This window comes from Spironucleus salmonicida, chromosome 7 (assembly GCF_000497125.1).
Source record: "Spironucleus salmonicida strain ATCC 50377 chromosome 7, whole genome shotgun sequence".
NCBI lineage: Eukaryota > Fornicata > Diplomonadida > Hexamitidae > Spironucleus > Spironucleus salmonicida.
This window is the reverse complement of record NC_090602.1, coordinates 1,495,004-1,517,963: the sequence shown is the minus strand read 5'-3', so window position 1 is coordinate 1,517,963 and position 22,960 is coordinate 1,495,004. Positions and strand designations below refer to the sequence as shown.

The window sequence follows — 22,960 nt, the reverse complement described above, 5'->3', positions numbered from 1 at the left end:
ATGGTAATAAGGCATAGGCAAAAATTATACAATTGAAAAGTAAATTACTAAAATCTAATATGCATATAATAATAAAAATTAATAATTAATATTATAAGAAACTTGTATTATAAATAATAAATAATATTATATTAATTATCGTGTATCAGACACATGTTTTTCTAATAAAACAAATCGAAAATATTTTATTCACGGCAATAAAATTATGTTTTTAATATATGCTGAATTTATAATAATGTAAGCATAAAATCTTTTTTATTTCATTACATATTCAAATAAAACTTATTCTCTTCACACACCCTAAAATCGCTTTTCCAGCACAAAATACATGTGCTTTATTTCTGCCAACTACTCCTTGCGCATTTACTGCATTTCATTTCTCATTTAATCCCGCTCCTTCTTGTGACTTTACAGAATTTTAGTCTTTTCTGTAACAGTTAAAATTCCACAAAGTTCTTTTTACATTTAAATCTCACGCTTTTGCTACTCTAAAACGCGCTTTTCCATAATCGAGATATGCTTTTCAGTCAAACTTTCAATTTTTGATTTCCACTCTAGTTTCTCTTAATATGTCCCCCGCTAACTTGACGTCCCGCTCATCGGCCGCTAAATTGGAACTACTCTTTAGGTTTATGTATGTCCATATTCAACACGTGGAAATTTTTTAATTTTTTTGTCCTTTTCCAATTGCTCTTTCCATTCCTTACCTACTTCTTATACCTAAAGCTGGGAAATTCTTAATTTATCACTTTCATCCAACGAAGCAAATCGGACAGAATTCTGCACATGCTAGCACGATAACTCCTACTTTTACATTCCAAGACGTAATATTTCCTCTTACTTCTCTTATACTTTTATGCTTCCCAATTGCCTTTAGAATTCACGTTTGCGCTTCTCCATTTCAGCATTTTAAAACTTCTACATTAGTTCTAAATCGTGTTCCGCTTAGTTACCAATAATCATAGACTAACTTTCACGGCGTCCACGTTCAATTTACTCGAAAACTCGTTCAGTTTATGCTAATTTTTACTGCTTCTTTTTGAGTTTTTCCTCAAAAATTAGCTATTTAGAATTTGTAGTTTATGTAATTTTCAAGTTGAGCAGATCTTACTTTTCAAGCAAGCTTGTAGTTCGCTCGAGTTTTAGCTTATTTGATATTTAAAGTGCTTTTTCTTGCTTCTCCTATAGGGATATTTCGAGTTATTTTTGAGCATTTTCACGATGATATGAGAGCTTTTAAAGTTTTTCCGCTTGCTCTGCATCTTTATATTTCTATGCAGATAATTTTTGCTAACGGGTGAGTATTATTTGTTACTCGCGCTACTTTGCTAAAAGTTTTTCCTGTTATATCTTATTTTGATAGCTTTACGCCTTTCTAGACTCTTCAAGTTTTTGTTATTTCTCAGCTTCAACTATCATATTTTATTGTTCTTACCATTTTAATTTTGTTTTTTCTATCATTTCCTACTTTTTTCGAAGCTTTTCCTACGTCATCTTTTCATTTTTTAATAGTAAACTATCAATAATTATTTATTTCTATTTTTCAATTTATGATTCTGTATTTGCTATTTAAGTTTATATTTACTATTATTTCTCTTTCTAAATAAGAATTTTTTCCTATCTTTCTTCTTCCTATTACCTAATTAGCTCCAGTCGACGTTTCTCTACATCTTGCTATTTTTCGTTCAAGTAAGATAATTTCTGATCCTGTCTCTAATGGAAAACATGTAAAATCTGAACTCTTTTAGCTTCATTTAGTTTTGTATTAATTTCATATTCTTTGTTGCGTTGGTCTAATTGGGAAATTGTCAAATTTGTTATAACAAGATTTTCAAGAGCTTGCGGTTTATTGGCATATATAAACTCTTCTTAAGATATACCTTACTATGTTATGTTTTCATACTCTTATGAAAGCTAGTTTAAATAATTTTATGTAAGCTGTGATTACAGCTCCTATGTTTTTAAAACAGTTTCGTGGTCTCTATATTTTGCAAATAATTCTTCATATGATTAAACTTATGTATCCTGTACTGTCATACCAAGTCGTGCTAATGCAATCTATGTACGCGGAGATACCGGTTTTTTAGCTGACTATGGGTTGTAATGCGTAATCGGCATTTTGGAAAATATGAGCGGTTTTGTGAAGATATTACAATCGTTATATTATCTATCCAAAATGGTAATGAAAAATAAATATATTAATATTATATATTATTAGTATAAATAATTTTTAATGGAAAATAATGTTTAAATTATTTTGACTGAAGAGGAGTTTATGGAATTATAACGTAGAAAACAGCATTATAAATAATAAAATTAGTAATTTAATCATTAGTGATTAAAATATATTTTGGTATCTTTTTAATTATTGTATAAATTTGTGTGAATATGATTACAAAATTCTGATACAAGTATTTGTTTATCGAGTTGTAGTAAAAATTGAGGAGCAGACGACGAATTAACTAGAAACTTATAGAAATTTAAATAAAATTTGCACAATTGCATGATTGATACTTAAAGCAATTACTCTTTCGTTTAGATGTGGATTATATATTAGAGCCTATTTAATTATAATTAAATATAATATGGCATTATATATAGAGAATATAATTTATTTCCATATTTTAGCAAGTGAACATTACGATAGATTTAAACAAAAATATTTATAAGAAGTAACTAATGCTTTTCACACAATTAACAGGTAATAATCAGTTATTTACTATCAGAAGAAAGCAACAAACAATTAATTTTAATTAATTCTAGTCATTGCTGAAATCATATTTAACAAAACGTATGTTTGTTGTAGATAAAATTTTGTAATAATAATATGACATCATATTGTTTTAATGTTATACAGAAAATTATTCTAAAAGCATTTTATTTTTCATTTATAAACATAATTCGATATTTTTCTGAAGTTTAATTTATATATTTTACTATTATTTAATTTATATCTTAACTTTACACGCTTTGACAACTTTACACAAAACTAATATATTAATTTATTATATAGATGCTATATATTATTCAGATGTAAATATAAATTTATTATATATAAGTTTGAAATATGCAATTTCAAAGAACTATATATAAATATATATATATATTTCTAGAAAGTATATAATTTTAATATGGAAACTGTAAATAACCTATTAGAAAATGAAACTTCATTCAATAAATCTGCATAAAAGCTTGTGTTTAATACGTTTTATATTGAATTTAAGAGATAACTGTATCTTGCAGGGTAAACAACTTTTTCTTTTGTAATGATGCTACTAATATTTATGTTTCAGCATCTGGAATGCTATAAATATGGAGAACACTATCAGTTTTACTAAAAACTAGAAGATAATGACCAAATCAAAGAGATAGTTCGTAGCATAAGAGTATCGGTAGACTTCAACGAATTATAACAATAATAAATGTCTAAGTAATAGTCTGTAACTCCATAGACATATTTAAAATTGTTAATTCGAGATAAATTTATAGAGAAAACTAATTTTGTATCTCTTTCTGAAAAATAAGTAGCCTATTGGAAATATTAAGAATTTAAGGACACAATTATTCTTGATTACGATTAAATGTCTACATTTAGAACACCATCATTTTTTGTATCCGAGGCAAATAAAACGTATACAGTAGTTATTAGAGCATCAACAAATTTTAATGATGCTTACACCACTCTTGATTTTACACCTGAATATCATTATGGATACTATTTTCACTCTGGGTTCTTTGCAGCAGCATCCTATGTAATGTAAATTCTTAAAAAGACACTGGATTAAAACAAAGATATTAAAATCATTGGATATTCAATTGGTGCTTCAATTTCAGTTATTTTAACATATCTACTTAGGTTGTAAAAGTATAATGCTACTACTATTAACTGCGGATAATGTATTGTTGGCGACTATAATTTTTCGATGTTAGCAAAATCTTTTTCGACAACAATTTTAAACGGGTTTGATTATCTTCCCTAATTCTCATTTCATGCATAAGCTGTTACACTTATGAGAATGAGACTTTCTATGTTAAAATTAAAGAATAAATCCAGTGATGTTAAGCAAAGTGTTGACGATTTTGATAATGATACTATAATCTAGTCTGACGAAAAGAATTTTTAACTTTGTGAGTAATATTTTATTGCTTAAATTGGATATCTTCCAGAAATCAGAATATTAAGCCAGCGGTTAACTAGAAAAACTGATTTATTTATAGCTGGAAACGTATTCTAGTTTATGAAAGGAAATTTAGTATAGGTAAGCGTACATGATATACAAGAGTTTTATTTCACGATTTAAGGTGTTTTAGACCATGTTGGTTATCATGCTTTAATTGCAGATCTTGCTAAATTCATTTGATATTAAATATCTTAAATTATTAGTGATTAATATATTTCAAATATAATTTATTATAATTTTATTCTAGTAATGATTAAAAATGAAAAATTGATGATAATATTAAATGAAATCTTACGAGTAGAGAAAAGTATACAAGTTGTCCGAAATTTGAACACAAAATTTGAACTACCACTTGTTAAAAGAAATAACATAGTATCTAAACTAGAATCTAGTAGTATAAAGGCTCCTCTTAATCAATTCGTCACTATTTAATTTTAAGATCTGGAACCAAGATACAAGCATTAATATATTTTCTCGAATATATTATAAGAAATCGCATAAAAGAAACAATTTGCTTTACCTAACTAAATAGTTTATAATGAATATAGAACTAATCTCGCAAATAAATACCGTAAATGATATATGATATCAATACACTGCAATTTTAATTATTATATCAGTCTGCTATGTAAAATAGTTACATGTAACTTTAACAAAATATTAAAAGTGTAATTATTTATAATTCGATTATCTAGATTAATATTTAATGAATGACTTTTGTGTAATTATCTCCTATTATATTCACAATCAAATCTATAATGATTATTATTTATTTATAGAAATAAGAATAATATTTATATCATGAATTAAAAGCTAAAAGTAATAATTAGCCTAAATAAAAATGTAAGTCTTAATATAAAGAAAGATTTAACTAACATATTTTTATAGAACTATGAAGTAGTTGAATTATTTGCAGAAATTTAAGAAGCATGATATTCAATCATAAATAGTATCAAAATTTAATCAATCGTACCTTAAACTGATTATTTAACTTATTATTTAATCTATTTTAACTGACATTGTATTTCACTATTGAACGGTAACTATTAAATAAATTTAGTTATTTAAATAATTTTATACACTAATATTTGTGTATTAAATTTTCATTCTAAAAAATTAACATGAAGTGCTCAACCTAATTTGTTATCTTATCTAAACGGACAATGCGTCACATCATGCTACTTAATTAAACTATTTAGTCTAAAGTTGCTACATTTGCATTGATTTCTCCTGTTCTTGAGTAAGTTCCAAAACACTTTAGCTAACCTCTTAATTTCTAACTATAAACTTTATTTCAACTCACTTATTCACGGCTTAATAACGATCTTTCGCCATTTCTTATAATTCAAACTCTATCAAATGCTGTCACTTTCTTCACTCAAGACATTTCTCTGGATGATCAGAAATAGTAAGTGAAGCTTCTTTTGACCAATGACATTCAAAGCCTCTTTAAACTTCTTTAAACTCGTAATACACCACAATCTCAGCAAATTCTTAATTCCTTGCAACAAAACGTACCAATTCAAACCGTTTCAGACCCTGTTCATCTTCCAGTTTATCAGCTTATATAGAAGAAATTAGACCCAGAATTTTCAAAAAAACTCTCAAATGATCCAGCAATTCAGTATTTGTATTATTTACTTATTTAATTAAAATAATAAAAAACGTATAAACTAGAAGAACATTCATAAGCAAATACTTAATAATCAAAATTCGCTAAATTCTTTACGCAAGTATTGCGATTTTTGTAGAACCCTCAACCTTTGGAAAAACTCTTTGACGTTATTTCTACTACGTTCACTTCTGAAGAGGAGAGATTCGTGCTGTTTATAGCTTTGGATGCGGCTGTAAGAACACGTCAGGTTTCTAATTTGACAAATTACACAAAAGTACTTATTGAAATCGCTTCCCTTTAGGCCAAATCATAGCTTATTGATTGTCTTTATATTCTCGAAAATGCTCCACAAACCCTCTTTTAAGTCTATACTGAGAAACTTCTCAATGCAAAAAACTACTGTTTTTCTATATTAATTTAGTCTGGAAATTTAGCTTAAATTTATAATGAAATGGCAAATTTTGCAAATACAATTTTTCCTTCTACTGAGTAGTCTAAACTATTAAATATGCGAATGGCTCGATTAGCAGAAGAAGATCACAATTTTTTTCTAGCTGGACACTACTCATAGTTAGCAGGAGTATCATAGTCATCTGATATGCTCAGAAATGCAATTGTAGGTAAAATTTAGGAAATATGTGGCTAGTAAACTTCTGAAGTCGATTTGAACGGTTTAGAATAATTTTTCAGTGAAAATGATGTACCTGAAGCTAGAGATGACCTAGTACTAGCTAAAGATATTCATAAACTATATGGGTATATATAGTATGGGTGTGATGCGGGGAACAACGAGATACTAAATTTAGCTGCGATTACATTATAAGAATGTCCTTATGAAGATATTTAGTAAGGAATCATTCGTGACCTTGTTTATTTCAACATTATCTCAAACAACGATTCTAACCAACGAAATCTTATTACTTCAGCAATGAAATAATCAATCGGATAAGATAACACCATACAGTAGGCTAAAAGGCTGCTTCAATCAAAGAAAGTAAACAAAGTTGCATTAAACGATTTCAGTGTTGACTAATTCTTTGTTTCTGCTGCGAATATGAGCACTAGCTGGAGATTAGAAGAGACGGCTGACGATAAGGTTATGAACTGGGTACTATTGTAGAAATTTGCCAGTGATATGTGATAACTTTATAATTATATATAATTATTTCAAAATGGGTCTTGATATCTACCTAAAAATTTTTGGAGTAAGATCCAAAAGAATTGTGCTTAGTGATAGTCAAATGTTATTAACTAATCTTATAAAGTAAATAAAAGAATATTCATTCAACTTATAGTAAAAATATTATTACTTCATTTTTAATGGATAGCTTTTACCTACCATTGCTCCAGGAATCAGCCTGGCAAAACTAGGATTTAAAAAGAACTAACTAAACAAAATTATACTTTGTCCTAAAATTATAGCATAATAAAGTAAGGTATTTCATTATAAAGAATCTTATAATTAACGCTTAACTAATGACGACTTTACAGATGAAAATTCGTATACATATTCATCATTTGATGAATAAAGTGATGATGATGATGATTTAAGTGATGATTATGAGCAAACAGACTCTTAATTATTTCATTATATTAATTTAAATCTATAATTATCAGAGTTATTTAGCGAAGATTATTATATAACTGAAACTGAATAATCCACATCATCTAAAGATTACTATTGATAAATAATCAACTCAGATAAAGTATCCCGTTAAAATAACATAATTTGGCTAGTATATGATATTTCCAAACTATACAAACCATACATTATATAATAATGGAGCATTTTTATTAAATAGCATCTCAATTTACTTATTTTCACAATTTAGTTAAACTTACCCACGTAACTTAGTGTTATCATTATCATCCACTACTGATTTTAGAACTACCTGGCATAAAGATTTCAATCCATTTAGTCTCACAACGATGCCATTTCGTATACTTATCTATATATTTTCACCAAATACACTTTTGATTACATCTATTGAGATAATATAATTTATTTAATCAGATGTATAATTATCTGGAAGCAAGAATGTATCAACAGCTGTATTGCAAAATCCTTGATGTTAAAATACGATATACCTACTATCTACCTTAAAATTATTAAACTAATAACTATAAGTGCACTCACCACTCTTTATTAAATAATTAAAATTTAAAAACCCATTAATTATTTAACCTAAGATTTGATATCCAACAGGAAAAATTGCTTTAGTAATAAGATCCTCAAAAACATATTTAAATGTAGTAAATAACTAATTTAAGTACCCATCTTACAAATACAGTTCAATATTAACTATCTGTGTTGATATTGAAACTAATTTAAAATTTAGAAGCTTAGTACTTTCATTCAAATAAAAATTAACTTCTGCAAACACATTTAAATTCATTAATCCAGTAGATCCACCCTTAAACTCCAGATAAGGGAATGAAGTTTAAAATATATTGTACTAAAGTGAACCCTAAATAACGGCATTTTTAATGTCAAAATACTAGGGTTGTAATGTAAATGTATAATTATATGCCATAAAATCCGTGATTCGTATATTATCAATTTAAACTCTAAAACCAGTTAACCCTAAATCTATTTTTTCATCAAAATTCCCAAAATCAAAATTTTACAAATTAAAAACTGCATAATCTATGAGTTTATCTATATAAGCCATAATACCGTCTTTGGTGATCGAAATTGAAACTCCGGTTTGCACCTATAACCCAAAAATAAAAATCAACATTTGAACTTTATGTATATGCAAATATTATATATAAATACATCTTTTAATTCCTCCATTCTGCTTTCCGCTCCACAAACATGAACCAGCTCTCGCTTAACGAGCAATTCGCATTACGTGCTCAATTTCAGACGCTGAATTTCCTATCACCTTAAATAGCTGAATTTGCGTCTGGATTCCACGTGGAAACTGTCTAAACTCTATCCGCTAAGCAGATCCAAACAGCCCTGAAAGTCTAAAAAATTACTGCGAAATCACTTTTTACCGTCGGATGCCCCTTCTGTTTTTCACCAGAAATTACTACTTTATACACCGAAAATGCCCAGAAAATCCAAATAGAGAACCAGATATTCGATACGAAGCCAAACTGGCCCTACGGCGACCTGCCTGAATTCTAAACGAACGAAAACCTGTTCTCATTGGTCCTCATTTTGTATCAGAGCGCTAGCGCGCACCAGCACGATATTTCAGTCCTCCGGGCGATCCAAATTGTCCAGCAGGCGTGTAGCGCCAACAACGTACTCCTGAGCCTCTCTCATTCCGAGTAGATTCTGAAGGTGTTTTTATCGACAGTTTAGTAGCTTAAAATAGCTTTTTCGCCTCACGAGATCTACTGGCAGCAGGCTATCGACAATGCTTATTTCAACCTTTTGAGCAAAAAGGAGTTTAATGTCTTGCCAATTCTCATACCGCAGAAAACAAATCTGAGGGCCCCACCGTTACCGTATAGCTGTTATTGTCAATTCGATTTCTATTTTTCACTCTAATTAAGTAATTTTGAAAATTTTGAAAATTTAAAAGAGATAATTTAGGAAGTTCTGTCACTTTTTAGTATTTCTAACTTAGTTTTAAGCGATTATGAGAATGAAACTTGCTATTTTTAAGTCTAGTATAAATCTGATTTCATACCATTTTAGATATTCAAAGGGCCATTAGTCACAGAAAAAGTAGCAGTTCAGAAGTTCAAGCTATTATTTGGTTAAAAAGCTGAGTTCAGGAGATTCTAAAACGGTGAAATGCGAATTTGTACAATTTTTGAAGAATTTGAATCAAAAGACTTATTTGTAGAGTCGCTGCTCCGTTATATTTCAACAATTCACTCCGATACTAAATCGTATTAATGTTTCCATAGCTAAAAATTAGAAAGACATGTAGAATCCAAATATGATTTCTAACTCACAGAAACTTTATCGACCTTTAAGTATTACCTATCCCAAATCAACTAAAATCACAATTTTCCTTTTACAGTTTTTGATATAACTATCAACTAAACAAATGATATTAATTTAAATGGGTTTATTTCAGTAACCGGATTTGGAAATTGGTACTGGACGCCAGCTGCAAATTAACTCTTAAAAGCACTTATTTTGTAGAAATTGACAAATCTATTGCCAAAATAACATGGAATTTAACTCTAAAATCATAATACGCACTTAGAGGCCTAGCTTCTTACATCCCAAAATACCTTAATAACTGTCCGTCTCTTATGTCTCACAGATGCTGATTAAATAATTTAAAAATCACTTTCAGTCTCTAAGTTTGATTATTTATACAAACTCTAAAGATCGATAATTTAACACTCCCAGCTTACTAATACATTAATTTAACAGTATCCATCATATTCACAAGCTATATAGCTCGCTAAGCAGTTTCTTCAAATGCAGCTGATTCCTACGTACTCATTTTAGCCAGCTTTAATTGATTATTTAGGAGTTTTTAATTCACCATAAATGATATAACTAATAGAACGTTTCTAACGAATTGCAAGCGAACAAAATACATCTTTTGAGGAACTTTTAACTGAAGAAAATTTGTTAGAAAATGATCTTAAAAATATTGTGAATCAGGCGACTAAAGTTGTAGATTTTTAGGTTTAAAAATCTCCATATTAAAGTATTTGTTGTGAAAATATGATAAGTAATGAGCTAATTGAAATGATATGTGCCATACCATTTAGTGAAAATAGCAAGCTTAAAGATACTGAAAACCATATTTTCAGTTCCTTGAGTTTATTTCGTCATTTTCTAAAATTTTTCGCTTATAATTAAGAGAGAAAATTTGAAATTAATGTGAAACTAGATGATATTATGGAAATTCCTAAATATTTGAAAATTGCAGTTAAGGGAGACGAAGAAGGCACTATGTTCTCAAATATTAGCGAACAGCTTTTTAAGAGATTATCAATCTTGTGTTAAATCGCATTAAATTCATTGGATCAGATGCTTTTCGATTAAAAATTCAAGTCAATCGCATTATTCAAACCTAATGTATAAGATTTATCATTTGTTTTATTAATTAATGATAATATCTCTAAATAAAATAAAGATTTATTTTATTTAGAATCTTCAGCTGTGTAATAACTATAGATACAACATGCACAATATTTACCACTTTCTAACTTGAATCCTGAATTTTTGCGTTAAATTATACCGAATATTATTAAGATTTCTACACCTTTTTATGAAGTTTAGTATTTAAAGAACTAATTTTTAGGGTTTAAAAAACTTAAAAATTTCACAGAATTCAGAATTTAAGATCTGCCTGATGATATTTAATTCTACAAAGCTGAAGGGGAAATAGCAAAATTTGACGAATAACGGTTCATTGAGGAGGTTCTTATAGAGAGTGGAGGAATTTTTAGCTGTGTTTATGTAAATAAATAATTATAAAGTAAAATTGAAAATTGTGAATATTAGGAAGATTTGGGAGGTGTAAATTTTGCAGTTTTATAGTATATGGAACGAAATGGCAAAGAGTGTGGAGAGGAACTTTGGGAGACTGAAGAAGAAGATTATAATGGGGAAACTGAGATTAGAGAAGTGTGAAATAGGTAAATACTCCTTCAGGTTAGCTCGAATGATGAATATTTTATTGTATTATTTTGAAAATAGTATATTTATTACATCTTTTATATCAATAAGTTGATTGTTTAATAATTATCAAAGTTAAATATAATTTGGTGAATCTATTATTTATGTTAGTTAACTGTGAAAGGGCAGTAGGGATATCTCTGTCATGATTACTAATTATTCAATCATTTACCATAATGCTCAGTTTAAACTACTTTAGTTTTCCTAGTTGTATTAACTCATCTTTTTTGGTACGTCAATTTATGCTTAATTTATCATGTATATATTTCCTATTACTAATGCCTATTTAATGCATTAAATATGACCCTTAGAAATATTATATGTGTAACTGTAACTTTATTCCAATTAAGTTGACATTTTATTAACGTTTTATAGTATTCGTATACTCAAATATTTCAAACAAATTTACTGGATAAAAGATCTTTAAATAAAATAATAACGGCAAATATTAAAACATTAGAATATACTTCTAGCAACTGAGCATACAAATATAACTTAAAAAATAAAAATTATCAATACCCATATCACAAGAACCCCTTCCTCCTACACTCAGATTCGAAAATATCCTCCTCTAAGATCTAAGTTGATTAAATTTATTCTTAACGAACGAGTTAAACAGTCAGCAAGCCGCGTTCTTAAGATTCATGTGCAGCTAGCAAATCTCCAGCACGTAGCCCGAAATAGTAAACATTTTCCTCATCAGAACGTGCATTCCATGCTCTTAACTCGTCCATTAAGTACAATACTGACCCCCAAAAAGATCTTGTTCCAAAACATCTTCCATCCACTTCTACCGCTTCTTTTCGGTACAGCAACCTCAAATTCTTCTCTGATTTTATATCGTCCAGCGTCCATGGCTCCATAACGTATAATGATTATTTGAGCACTAGTTTGAGCAAATGCACAACTTACTTTATTAAAATATATCTAATAGATAGATTCTACTTATTGTTCAATAATTTTTAAATATCATCAAGGAAGTCTGGGCGCTTTCCATCGTTTATTTTAGCATAAATATCATAAAACTGTTAGGTCATACGGGTATAAAATTATGAGATTCCCTGCTACAAAATGCCTCCATCAAAGTCAAAGAACTTTTCTGTTAGCACTAGTTATTTATCAAAGAGCTATGCCTGGGTAATAGGTACTGACTTAATAAACTCTGATACTAAACTAATTTAGTTATTATATAATTAGATATTTTTAATTTGTTCTGTAAATTTTTTTCTAGAATTTAAGAATTGGTCTAGATCTATTTTTACCGGAAATTATTCAATAATATCTAGATCGTGTTGGTAGGCAGTTGCCCAATCGAGGTTTTGATTCAGAGCAGCCGCTTTTGACTTTGAATTCATAGTCAAAAGATAAGCTTTTTGCTGAGAATTAACGAAGCTTCCCATTTCAGAAATAGGTTTGTCAAACGTTATTAAGCTATATCCATCGTGAAATTCTATATTATTCAAATATGATTATTATAAATTTACGTAATAAACATCCTGATCAATTGTCTGATTAAACTTAAAATTGCAGTTCTGATTTCCGCAAATAGGTGGAGACACAAACCGATTGCTAACAGCATATTTATATGTCTAATTACAGTAGTTTTTAGCTTTATCATCTAATTTTTAAAATTCATTAATAAACTCCTTTACATCCTTTTGTTATTTAATAAATTATGACGCATCATCAAAACAGTTTTTATCGTTAATTAAGACTTCAAAACCATTTGAAAAGAAAATCTAAAATTCGATTTGTTCACGCTCGGATACCTTTTTTATTTTTAAAAAACGACCAAGTTCGTACATAGCCTCGTTATACTCTTGTGATAAATGGATATCACGAGAAACTGATTATTTTTACATTGTCTGCAAAGCATCGTAATTAATAAAAATTTATTCGTTGATAACCTTCCCCTCTTGTTTAAAATTGGTAGTATTCTGTGTTGACTTGTATCCCTTTATTGGTTCTAAATTACTCAGATCCTTAGATAAAAGTTTGTCTATTTATACTGTAAATATATCATGTGACATGAGGTTGAAACTATCACCAGATTCGCTGAAAAATTTCATTGCTTTTTCCATTTAATTCAAGTTATCGCTAATATAACGTTTCACAATAGGGCCCTTTTGGCCATTACACTTTATAAATTCATTGATAGAATGAACTATTTTTTAACCAGCAGCGAATAAAACATCATAATATTCGTTGTTTGATAGGGACCTCGACTGCTCGTTTCCACGTTCCATAACCTTTTTGATAACAGTTGGAACTAACTTACGCAATTCCGAATTCTCAACAAAAACATTCATTTCAGCGTTATCTAGCTAATTTGGATGGCAGTTCGTTTACTACATTTTCATAAAAGCCGTTTTTAATTATTTAACATCGACATATAAACAGTTTAAATGTGTTTCTACATAACTATCTTGGTTTTATATATTTTTACGACGTTTTTAGTAGTTCAATTGAGTTACTGATTGCCTAGCTTCTTGAGTGAACAAATCAATTGATTCAAGCTTTTTAAATGCTTGATCGTAGCGAGCCTACCAGTTTTAAACGCCACGTTGTTATTCTTGGGTCATTGTATGCATAAATGTTTGGCCTATCAAATTGTACTTGTGACAAACTTAAATACGCTGTGCATTAACATTAAAACATATATTGTTTTCAAAAGGATCACGAAGTGAAATTGAATCTTGACGGCCGTAGTCTTCAACTTTTTTGTAGTTTGAAGTATAATTTTGAGATGTAACAGATGAAAATTTCAGTTATTTGATAATTGAGCTATCTATTTATTAGCATTTTTAATATACTTATGATGGTGCGAAAGACTTGAATGTATTGTGTTGTAGAATCACATGTTAGCTTTAATCTGGTGTCTAGTAAGTTGAAATCCAGTAATATTTTGCGAGTCTATTATTACAAATCAGGCTTTGAGATAAGTTCATCCAACCCAAAAATCGGTCTAACATAAACCACACATGACTGTACTTCTCTTCCACTGTCTTTTTATTTGAATACCTGTTATATGCTTAAAAAATTTAGTGGAAATAATTAATAGCTTTAGTTTTATCCCAAAATTGTTATACATACTAACAAGTAGCAATTTAATTTTCATAAATTAGCATATGTTTGGTTAATTCTTCTATTTTGTTGTTCTCATCTAAGCCATTATATACTACTCTGTTACTTTCTATTTTTAAATAGTCCTTATTTTTATTTTCTCGTGGAAAAATTTCCGATGCCACAGCATCAATTACTTTTTTATCCTCTTAAACTTGAACTATTCTGTAGTAAAATTATGCGCTTCTTTCACGCCTATACATTTCTGCCAGTACCATTTTAGGGTCTTATTAACTCTATTATAGTGAAGTTTTCGCTTATTTTGAATCTGCTTATTTCATATCAAAATGTTTTGTTGGTATGAACTAACCTACAGTAAATGCTAATGGAAGCTCTCGAAGTGTAAATTAACTTGAATTAAGCTTTAGTTTAGACTCAATTTTCTATGCTGGATTACGAGTAATAGCACTATTTCTATTTCTAGTGAGAAGGAAGCGATTCTGTTGTTGGTAACTTGAAAATGGAGCGATTCCATGGCATAGTTCTAAAACTGGTACTGCATGGTCTAATTCCTCTGAAACAAATAGAGTCTTAAGTTGATATTTTAGGTTCTCTAGTGATTCATAAGAGTTGATTAAATTAGATTGTGGAATAAATGGGAATGTGAATGGGTTTTTCCCTTTATTGTAAAATTTTGATTCAACAATTTCTTTGAATGTATTTAAGTTTTACGTATGACCTAAAAATGATGGCTTCATAGCCATTCCTGGAAGTTAAAGACCTAGTGTAAATGGCTCTATATGCTCTATAACAACTGACCGACCGTTAAATCCGTATAAGTGACTGTTTTACATTTCTTCAGTTAGTTCTTCGTTAAAAATAGGATTCTCTGAACCTTTTGTAACATGAAAATGTGCAAAACTATTATTTAATTAAAGTCGATGGTAGTCTGTCATCTTATTGCCAATTTGAGAAAAAATCATTCTTCCAAGGTAAGGATTACGGCCATCTCCGAGTAAGAATGAAATAAGCTTCTTCGTATAGAAACGTTTGGTACCTCTAGGCTACTAGTCTTGGCATTATTCTTTGATTTTTTAGAGTAAATTTAAAGTTGAAAATGTACTATTAGATTATGGGTTTGAATCAAACTATGCTTCTATACATTCTTTATCTATAGGTCTAGTAAGATAATCTTTTATAGAATTACGTAATTGTACATCAAATTAGTGATTTGAATCTAAAAACTATTATAGTTATACTCTCGAGATAGCACGAATTCCATCAAAACCTCTTTATTTAATAGTCTATAATATATTTAATCTAATTTACTGTAATGATACGTGATCTTATACTCCAAACACCGTTTATAGTGTGATTGTGTTCGAATTAGTGCAGCTAATAAGAGATTTAATTGTATCTGGAGAAACTAACGGCATATCTATAGAAGTTTAAGATACTGGGATTTTTACAACGTGTAATTATTCTTGTTGGCTATGTTACTACAAAACTTAAAAATCTGAGTCTAAAAAGATCGGGGGTACCTAAAATGATTAGTGAGACATGTAATTGGAGTGGAGTACTAGATTAAATAATATTATATAATAATAGAAATATGTATAAGAGGTGTCTATAAACTATCATTTCCTCAATGAAGAAAACATATCATAATTTTCAAATATAATTTGAAATAATAATACTCTGCATATACATTCTAATCAAACTATGATATCTAAAAATTTAATTAGTTTGCTCCGTTTTTAATAAAGTATTATCTAATACTGTTTTATATAAGGGGAATATTATAATTATATTATTTCACTGGTTCTTTTATCTAATATTAAACAAGTGTATAATAAAAATGTAATAAAATTTGAATTTTTCAATCTAATTTACTCAGATGAAGCTTATTAAAAAATGATTTACTCTTATAATAATTTAATTATTTTCTTTATTAATAATATAATTTCACTAAAATTTATCAATATATCAAAAAGCCTTGAATTCGTTTTATATGAATATTTTTAACAGAATTCAATTTAACAAGATGAAAATCAAATATTATGCATGAAATCCTGATTTATTCACAGAATTAGCTATAGTAACCTAATATATAAGATGCAATCAACTTTGATATACTATTATTTATAATTTTACACTAAGGTAATTAAAAATAATCATTATTATTGGATCAGTTCTTCAATTATAATTTTTGATCCTTACATAAAATCAAATTCAATCAAGGACATATTACTTAGTGATGTTGATAAAACTAATATAATCTGTATAAAAATTATTAATACGATACGGATATATTTATACTTTTTTATATATAGCGTAGCATTTATAAAAATTATAGGCTTAATTTTATTATTCAAAATTAAAATTATTTATCATAAAGATACTATGTTAATCATAAAAAACATAATTATCATTTGAGTAATATTATCATTTATAGTAATTATTAACTAATATTATAAAGTACCTTATAAAATATTTAATCATTTATTAAAAATAATTTTTTACATATCTGAATTCAGATGATTATTGTTTACTTTATATTGGATTTTGGGACAAATTATATCATCTAAATATTTTATTATTTCTAATATTTATTTAAACTTATTATTATATATAATATTCAATATTAATACAAATGTAAGAAATATTAATTTACGATAATACATGGGGGATGTTTTTATCAATACACAATACATCCATTAATAATTTTGAGATACGAATTAATAACTGCCAATAAGATATAATGTTATTTTCAATTAAAGCACAAACTTCACCTTTGTTAGTAGTTACAATCTCAAATTCACAAGGTGCAGTTGTTCCCGGTTAAAGAAAGTCAGTTAACTGCAATATATCTCCCACATTAGATATAAACTCTATATCTGTTCCATATTCAATAGAGCTAGTTATCGCTTCTACGTCAATTTAATAGATTTATCGATTATATGAAGTTGATATGGATATCCAGTCCTTAATAAGCAATTTTAATGGGCGAAAATTTGACCTTAATTTTCCACCGCGCAGGGCTATTAATTCTTCTGAGGTTTTTGACATTAAGGATATCTAGCTGTTAGAAGATTTTAACACATAAAGGCATAAATAATCTACCCTGAATATTAACTTATTATAATAACTTTAAAAAGCTTATTAAATATTGAATTCGAGATATAATTATGCAATAAAACACATCATAAATCCTTCTGAAGCTGTCAAAAAATCTTTAATTTACTTTACATAGGCTATACTCAAGTTCAAAGTATCACTAGACTACTACAATTATATCAATTTTACCGATAGAATTACACTATTAAATGATTTTCTGGCTTTTTTAAATACACAGCACATTTGCCCAATTTGTGCTTCTTCCGAGGTGAACTAAAACGTATTTTGTGGTGGTTGTGGATGTTATCTCGCATGCTGTGAGAAACATGCAAAATTGTATGCAAATGTTCATTATGCAGACTGCAAAGATTTAATTGAATTTCAAGTTCTAAAAATATTGACTAAATCTGAATTAGACCATGTAGTCATGGGCAGAAATGAAAAAGAAGAATTCCGCTCCTCTCAGGGCATTGGAAGCTCGAAGTAGAAAGAAGATTGGATAATCTAAGCACAGGAGTTGGTCGACTAAACTGAAACATACCTAAATGAAATATGTACTTTTCGTGTACATCAAGTTTAAGAGTATCCAGAGGATAAATTAAAATAAATAATAAAAGAAGGAAAATTACAAAAGGATGCACAAAAGGATAATATTGAGCATGAGGTAAATTAGATGATGGAGACTATAGAAAAAATACAGGATGAAAAAATTAAATTCAAAAAGTTTTTGCACGAAAAATATGGTACTAAAAAGATTTTTTAAAGAAATATTAAAATTGAATAAGATAATTCAGGAAATGAACCTATAAAGAGACTAGAACCAGAGATCGAACAAATTGTTGATGAAATGGATAAAGATGCTCCAATTAATATTTATCAGTAAGTAATTTAAAGAGTATTAAAAGAGTATGGAGGACAGTTTTAACTAATGAAAGACTAAAATCGAACATTAAAAAAATATATTTACGTTTATGAACAAGAATGTAGTTAATTATATTAAGAATTAAAATCAGAATATTAATAATCATTAAAAGCAGCATCTTCATATGGAGACCCAAATATTTTACGTATTTAAGTTGTATCTGATAATGATCAGTCATTAGAATTATTAGCATTAGTGAAAAAGTTAGATGTCTTTATGGAAAATAAATCATCTGTTGACGAAATATCAGTACAATAAGATGTAATTGGACAAAAATTGATCAATATGGAAATTTTAACCTAGTAGTCAAATATAAAATATTAATAATTAGATCTAGTATTGAAATCAAAAAGAGTAAATCATTCAAAATCATCAGGTAAATTTTAAGCAGAATAATAAAAATTGTAAAAAATAGTAGATTATAATGCATAATTATAAGAAATGCTTAAATGTGTAGAATCTTCAATATTTGACTAAGATGGATATTATAGAATGATCTAGTAAGGAACTATTGATTTTAGTATTCTTAAATAACCAAAAGTTAACTCAAGATCTAACTCTAAATTAAGAAAATCTAATTCAAACTCATCTTTTACATCATCAATAGGTAATGAATCAGGTTATGAAGACTGCTTAGATAATATATAGTAGAATAATAACTCTAAAACTTATGTAAATGAAGTTTATTTAAATGATTTTGATAATATATAAAATCGACCAACAACTATATAAGATATTAGTTAGGGCTTATTAATTAATAGTCCAGTATAACCACACAAAAACTTATCTGTTAATATTAACTTAAATGATACACATGCTAATGGAAGAGTCAATCTTACAATTTATGAAAGTTTAGAAAATATGACTAGATCATTAGTTCAATATGCTGAAAAGTTTAATTAGATAAATTCATATGATTAATAAGCCTATTTTAAATTGTAAGATATATCAACTTAATGTTATAGTAGAATTTATGTTAACATGGCTAGAGTCATGCAAAAGAAATTATTAGATTTTGATCAATAAGAAGTCTTTGATTTTAAGGATGTAATAACAGTTAAAAGACGGTTATATACTCTAGATGTATCACATTAGTTTAAGGAGTATATTAAATAATGGATCTCAATATAGGAGGAGTATGAAAAATTACAAAATGCTATAGAAAGATAGATTTGGTACTGCATTGCGTATTCACCTGAAGTTTTAAACACATATCCAAGAAGATCACTATAAGTTCCTATTATAAATTTTGGACTACTTGATAAATAATAACTCGCATTATAGATAGATGGTGTATAGGATTTATGAGATGATTATTTTCAAATTTAATAGTATATATTTAAATATATATTACTTAAATATATTGTCACTTTTTAAATTTTTTTCCACTCCATTTCGTGTATGGTCCACGTCCCTGAAGTCGTTAAACGTACTGTTTACAACCATCTTTTCAAGAACAATGGTCTTGTTATGAAAGATACTGTCCGTACCCAGGGAGTTGAAGGATTAGTTTATAAAGATGCTGAAGGTAATGACTGTCTTTGCCGTAACTTATATGTTAACTGCCTCATGAAATCTCTTAAGTCCCGTAACTATGTCAAGGACACTTTCACTTGGTAATCTCACTACTTCATGCTTACAAAGGCTGGTGAAGATTATATCCGTTATGAACTCGATATCGATACTATTGTACGCCCAACCCCTTGTGCCAAGTAAATAGTTCAAGCTCCTCAGCCTGAGCGTACTGCTTTCAGAAAGAGAGACTGATTAATTATAAGCTATTTAATAATTCATATATTTTTCAAAATTGTATCAAGCTTTTTGAAAAATAATAATTAATATATAATTGTATAATAATATAATCACTTTTTCTTTTCATTTTCCATTTCACAATGGCCTTTGGTGATAAATTCTAAGGTAATGACAGAGGTGGCGATCGCCGTGGTAGTGATAGTCGTGACAATCGTGGACCACCGAGGAATAACGATAGATTCAGTGGAGATAAGAATGGAGGAGACAGAAATGGTGGTGATAGGTTTGGTGGAGACAGGAATGGTGGTTAACGCCGTGATTTTAAGCCCCGTGATGGTGATCGTAATGGACCACCTCGTGGTGGAGATCGTAATGGTCCTCCTAGTCGTGGTCCTCCTCGTTAGAGTGGTGGTTCTCGTGTTGTCATAGAAGAGTATAAAACATATCCTGGGTTATTCTTATCGAGAGGTAAAACTGATGTTCTTGTTACTAAATCAATGGCTCCTGGTATTTCAGTTTATGGAGAAAAACGTATTTAGGCTGAAGTTGGTACTGATAAAATAGAGTATCGTGAATGGAATCCTTTCAGATCTAAGTTAGGAGCTGCTATCCTATGTTAAGTAAGCTATATGCCTCTTAAACCAGGTTCAAAAGTATTGTATTTAGGTGCTGCTAATGGCACTACAGTATCTCATGTATCTGATATAGTTGGTCCTACCGGAGCTGTTTATGCTGTTGAATTCTCTAAAAGATCTGGTCGCGACTTATTGGAAATGTCTAAGAATCGCTCAAATGTTTTCCCTATTATTGGTGATGCTCGTCACCCCTGGAAGTATAGAATGGTTGTTCCTGAGGTTGATGCGATTTTCTCAGATGTAGCTCAGGCAGATTAGGCTAGAATTGTTATTGATAATGCAAAATTTTTCTTGAAATTAGGTGGTGGTATGATGATATCTATCAAGGCTTCTTCAGTTGATTCTACATCAGCACCTGAGGTTATTTTTGCTCAGGAATCGAATGTTTTGGTTGAGGGTGGATTTAAAGTTGACAAACATCTCAGCATAGATGAGTTCCACAAAAATCATGCTATTATTGTTGGTAAATATAAAAAATGAGGTTTCAATGATCACTTTTAATTTTAACTATTATTAAAATTATCAAAATGCATAATAGTAAAAGTTATATAAATACTATACTTATTATGCCTATCATTATTTCATAATCTATATACTAATATTGGATTATACTTTCCATTTTTTACTTAATATATTTTTTTCTAGTCAATAATATTTATTCTATACCATAGTTACCTTCTATATTTTTAATATTAATAGATATATTACTACTAAACTAAACTCCATTAACCATGAAATAAATAGTTGAATTAACATCAGTTGAGATGTTACATATCAAGTATTAAATATTATTATCACACTGAATTTTTTTTAATTGCAGTATTTTGTAATTGATTTTGTCATAAATAACTGGAAATATTATTTATAGTCCAATTTATACATTAAACAAACTTTATTTTTCAAAGAATTGCTTTTTATATAATGCTACTTCATAAATAGATCGAGAAATTCCAAAATCATTATTAAAAATAAAAGTAATTAATGCATTTTAATACGGCAAGTTAAGCTCATTTTAATGAATGCAACTAAGTAATTAAAGTATTATAGTACAGCTTATCTAGTTATTTGAGGTATATTCTATTAGTTCTAAATCAAATTAAATTGACCATTCTTGCTTGAATTCTTATTGTCCTTTTTCATATATCATCACAGTTAAAATTTATTCATAACTAATTATACAATACAAATTCTATTAGTCAATATATAAAATATTTTAGGTGTCATTGTAAAATATAATTTTTCCGTCTCTGAAAGAAGTATATTTAGCAGCATTCTCTATATGATATACAGTATTTTCATAAAATATTACCAGTAATCCTTGATATGATATTATTAATACATCATTGCTTCTACACACAACGTTATGAAGTGAAAATCCATAACCATCTAAACCTTTAATTTAAACACTAATAGATTTAATGTCAATCGCTTCGTTTAGCAAAGTAAATGCTGTAAGTTCTCTAGAAAATTAGAAATTTATATACATTTTATTTTAAATACTATTTTAATATATTTTAATAGTTATTTAGTAATTCCTTATATTATTGTCATTGAAGACACAAGCTAATTTTAATTTTACTTTTTGACATTAAGAATTTTATATTTACACTATCATATCATTTTAAAAAATTTCAGTTAAAAAAATATTATTAAACGCAGCATTAAAATTATAGTAAATTGGTTAAAGAATAATTTATAAAGGCGTGCTTGAATCAATTTAAGTTTTATCACTAAATAAGATGTATTTAATCTCATCTACAGATAAAATCAGTTGACTTTTAAAAGCTATTAAAAATACTGTAGTCACTTTTTATTAATGAAGTAATAGTTTGTTATCTTATATTAATTATAAGTTGTTGTTGTAGACGTGCAGTTTCAATAATGTATTTTATTGATGAATCTATAGATATTAATTGTTGGATATTTAAAATTATTATTCTGTTGATAGGTAATGGTGTTTGAAATTATTGAATGCTGATAAACCCAAAAATTAAGAAAGTTGACTTGTTAAAAATAAGGAAAACATTGCCATTGTAATATAAATTTTTGTTTTGTTAACCAAATAAA

At 28.1% G+C, this 22,960-nt stretch overlaps 12 protein-coding genes across 12 annotated transcripts; 8 read left to right on the top strand and 4 right to left on the bottom strand. All coding sequences in view use genetic code 6, as the record gives it.

Moving 5' to 3' along the window:
- Positions 1-291: 291 nt before the first annotated feature.
- SS50377_27691 (uncharacterized protein) lies at positions 292-2,118 on the bottom strand (the record flags this gene model as incomplete). Its single annotated transcript, XM_067911476.1, has 1 exon — positions 292-2,118. The coding sequence occupies one exon, from the start codon at positions 2,116-2,118 to the stop codon at positions 292-294; it is 1,827 nt and encodes a 608-aa protein (XP_067762163.1).
- Positions 2,119-3,131: 1,013 nt separating this feature from the next.
- Positions 3,132-4,361, top strand: SS50377_27690 (Lipase class 3 family protein; the record flags this gene model as incomplete). Its single annotated transcript, XM_067911475.1, has 1 exon — positions 3,132-4,361. The coding sequence occupies one exon, from the start codon at positions 3,132-3,134 to the stop codon at positions 4,359-4,361; it is 1,230 nt and encodes a 409-aa protein (XP_067762162.1).
- Positions 4,362-4,430: 69 nt separating this feature from the next.
- On the top strand, positions 4,431-4,760 carry SS50377_27689 (uncharacterized protein; the record flags this gene model as incomplete). The annotated part of the gene is made up of 1 exon (XM_067911474.1): positions 4,431-4,760. One exon carries the CDS (start codon positions 4,431-4,433, stop codon positions 4,758-4,760), a length of 330 nt encoding a protein of 109 aa, XP_067762161.1.
- A 542-nt stretch (positions 4,761-5,302) lies between these two features.
- On the top strand, positions 5,303-6,937 carry SS50377_27688 (uncharacterized protein; the record flags this gene model as incomplete). Its single annotated transcript, XM_067911473.1, has 1 exon — positions 5,303-6,937. The coding sequence occupies one exon, from the start codon at positions 5,303-5,305 to the stop codon at positions 6,935-6,937; it is 1,635 nt and encodes a 544-aa protein (XP_067762160.1).
- A 31-nt stretch (positions 6,938-6,968) lies between these two features.
- On the top strand, positions 6,969-7,481 carry SS50377_27687 (uncharacterized protein; the record flags this gene model as incomplete). Its single annotated transcript, XM_067911472.1, has 1 exon — positions 6,969-7,481. One exon carries the CDS (start codon positions 6,969-6,971, stop codon positions 7,479-7,481), a length of 513 nt encoding a protein of 170 aa, XP_067762159.1.
- A 12-nt stretch (positions 7,482-7,493) lies between these two features.
- Positions 7,494-8,537, bottom strand: SS50377_27686 (uncharacterized protein; the record flags this gene model as incomplete). The annotated part of the gene is made up of 1 exon (XM_067911471.1): positions 7,494-8,537. One exon carries the CDS (start codon positions 8,535-8,537, stop codon positions 7,494-7,496), a length of 1,044 nt encoding a protein of 347 aa, XP_067762158.1.
- Positions 8,538-8,614: 77 nt separating this feature from the next.
- SS50377_27685 (Nrap family protein) lies at positions 8,615-11,359 on the top strand (the record flags this gene model as incomplete). Its single annotated transcript, XM_067911470.1, has 1 exon — positions 8,615-11,359. The coding sequence occupies one exon, from the start codon at positions 8,615-8,617 to the stop codon at positions 11,357-11,359; it is 2,745 nt and encodes a 914-aa protein (XP_067762157.1).
- Positions 11,360-11,928: 569 nt separating this feature from the next.
- SS50377_27684 (uncharacterized protein) lies at positions 11,929-16,029 on the bottom strand (the record flags this gene model as incomplete). The annotated part of the gene is made up of 1 exon (XM_067911469.1): positions 11,929-16,029. The coding sequence occupies one exon, from the start codon at positions 16,027-16,029 to the stop codon at positions 11,929-11,931; it is 4,101 nt and encodes a 1,366-aa protein (XP_067762156.1).
- Positions 16,030-17,120: 1,091 nt separating this feature from the next.
- SS50377_27683 (uncharacterized protein) lies at positions 17,121-19,814 on the top strand (the record flags this gene model as incomplete). The annotated part of the gene is made up of 1 exon (XM_067911468.1): positions 17,121-19,814. One exon carries the CDS (start codon positions 17,121-17,123, stop codon positions 19,812-19,814), a length of 2,694 nt encoding a protein of 897 aa, XP_067762155.1.
- Positions 19,815-19,907: 93 nt separating this feature from the next.
- Positions 19,908-20,273, top strand: SS50377_27682 (Ribosomal protein S10; the record flags this gene model as incomplete). Its single annotated transcript, XM_067911467.1, has 1 exon — positions 19,908-20,273. One exon carries the CDS (start codon positions 19,908-19,910, stop codon positions 20,271-20,273), a length of 366 nt encoding a protein of 121 aa, XP_067762154.1.
- A 125-nt stretch (positions 20,274-20,398) lies between these two features.
- SS50377_27681 (Fibrillarin-like protein) lies at positions 20,399-21,373 on the top strand (the record flags this gene model as incomplete). The annotated part of the gene is made up of 1 exon (XM_067911466.1): positions 20,399-21,373. The coding sequence occupies one exon, from the start codon at positions 20,399-20,401 to the stop codon at positions 21,371-21,373; it is 975 nt and encodes a 324-aa protein (XP_067762153.1).
- Positions 21,374-21,377: 4 nt separating this feature from the next.
- SS50377_27680 (uncharacterized protein) lies at positions 21,378-22,925 on the bottom strand (the record flags this gene model as incomplete). The annotated part of the gene is made up of 1 exon (XM_067911465.1): positions 21,378-22,925. The coding sequence occupies one exon, from the start codon at positions 22,923-22,925 to the stop codon at positions 21,378-21,380; it is 1,548 nt and encodes a 515-aa protein (XP_067762152.1).
- Positions 22,926-22,960: the final 35 nt, after the last annotated feature.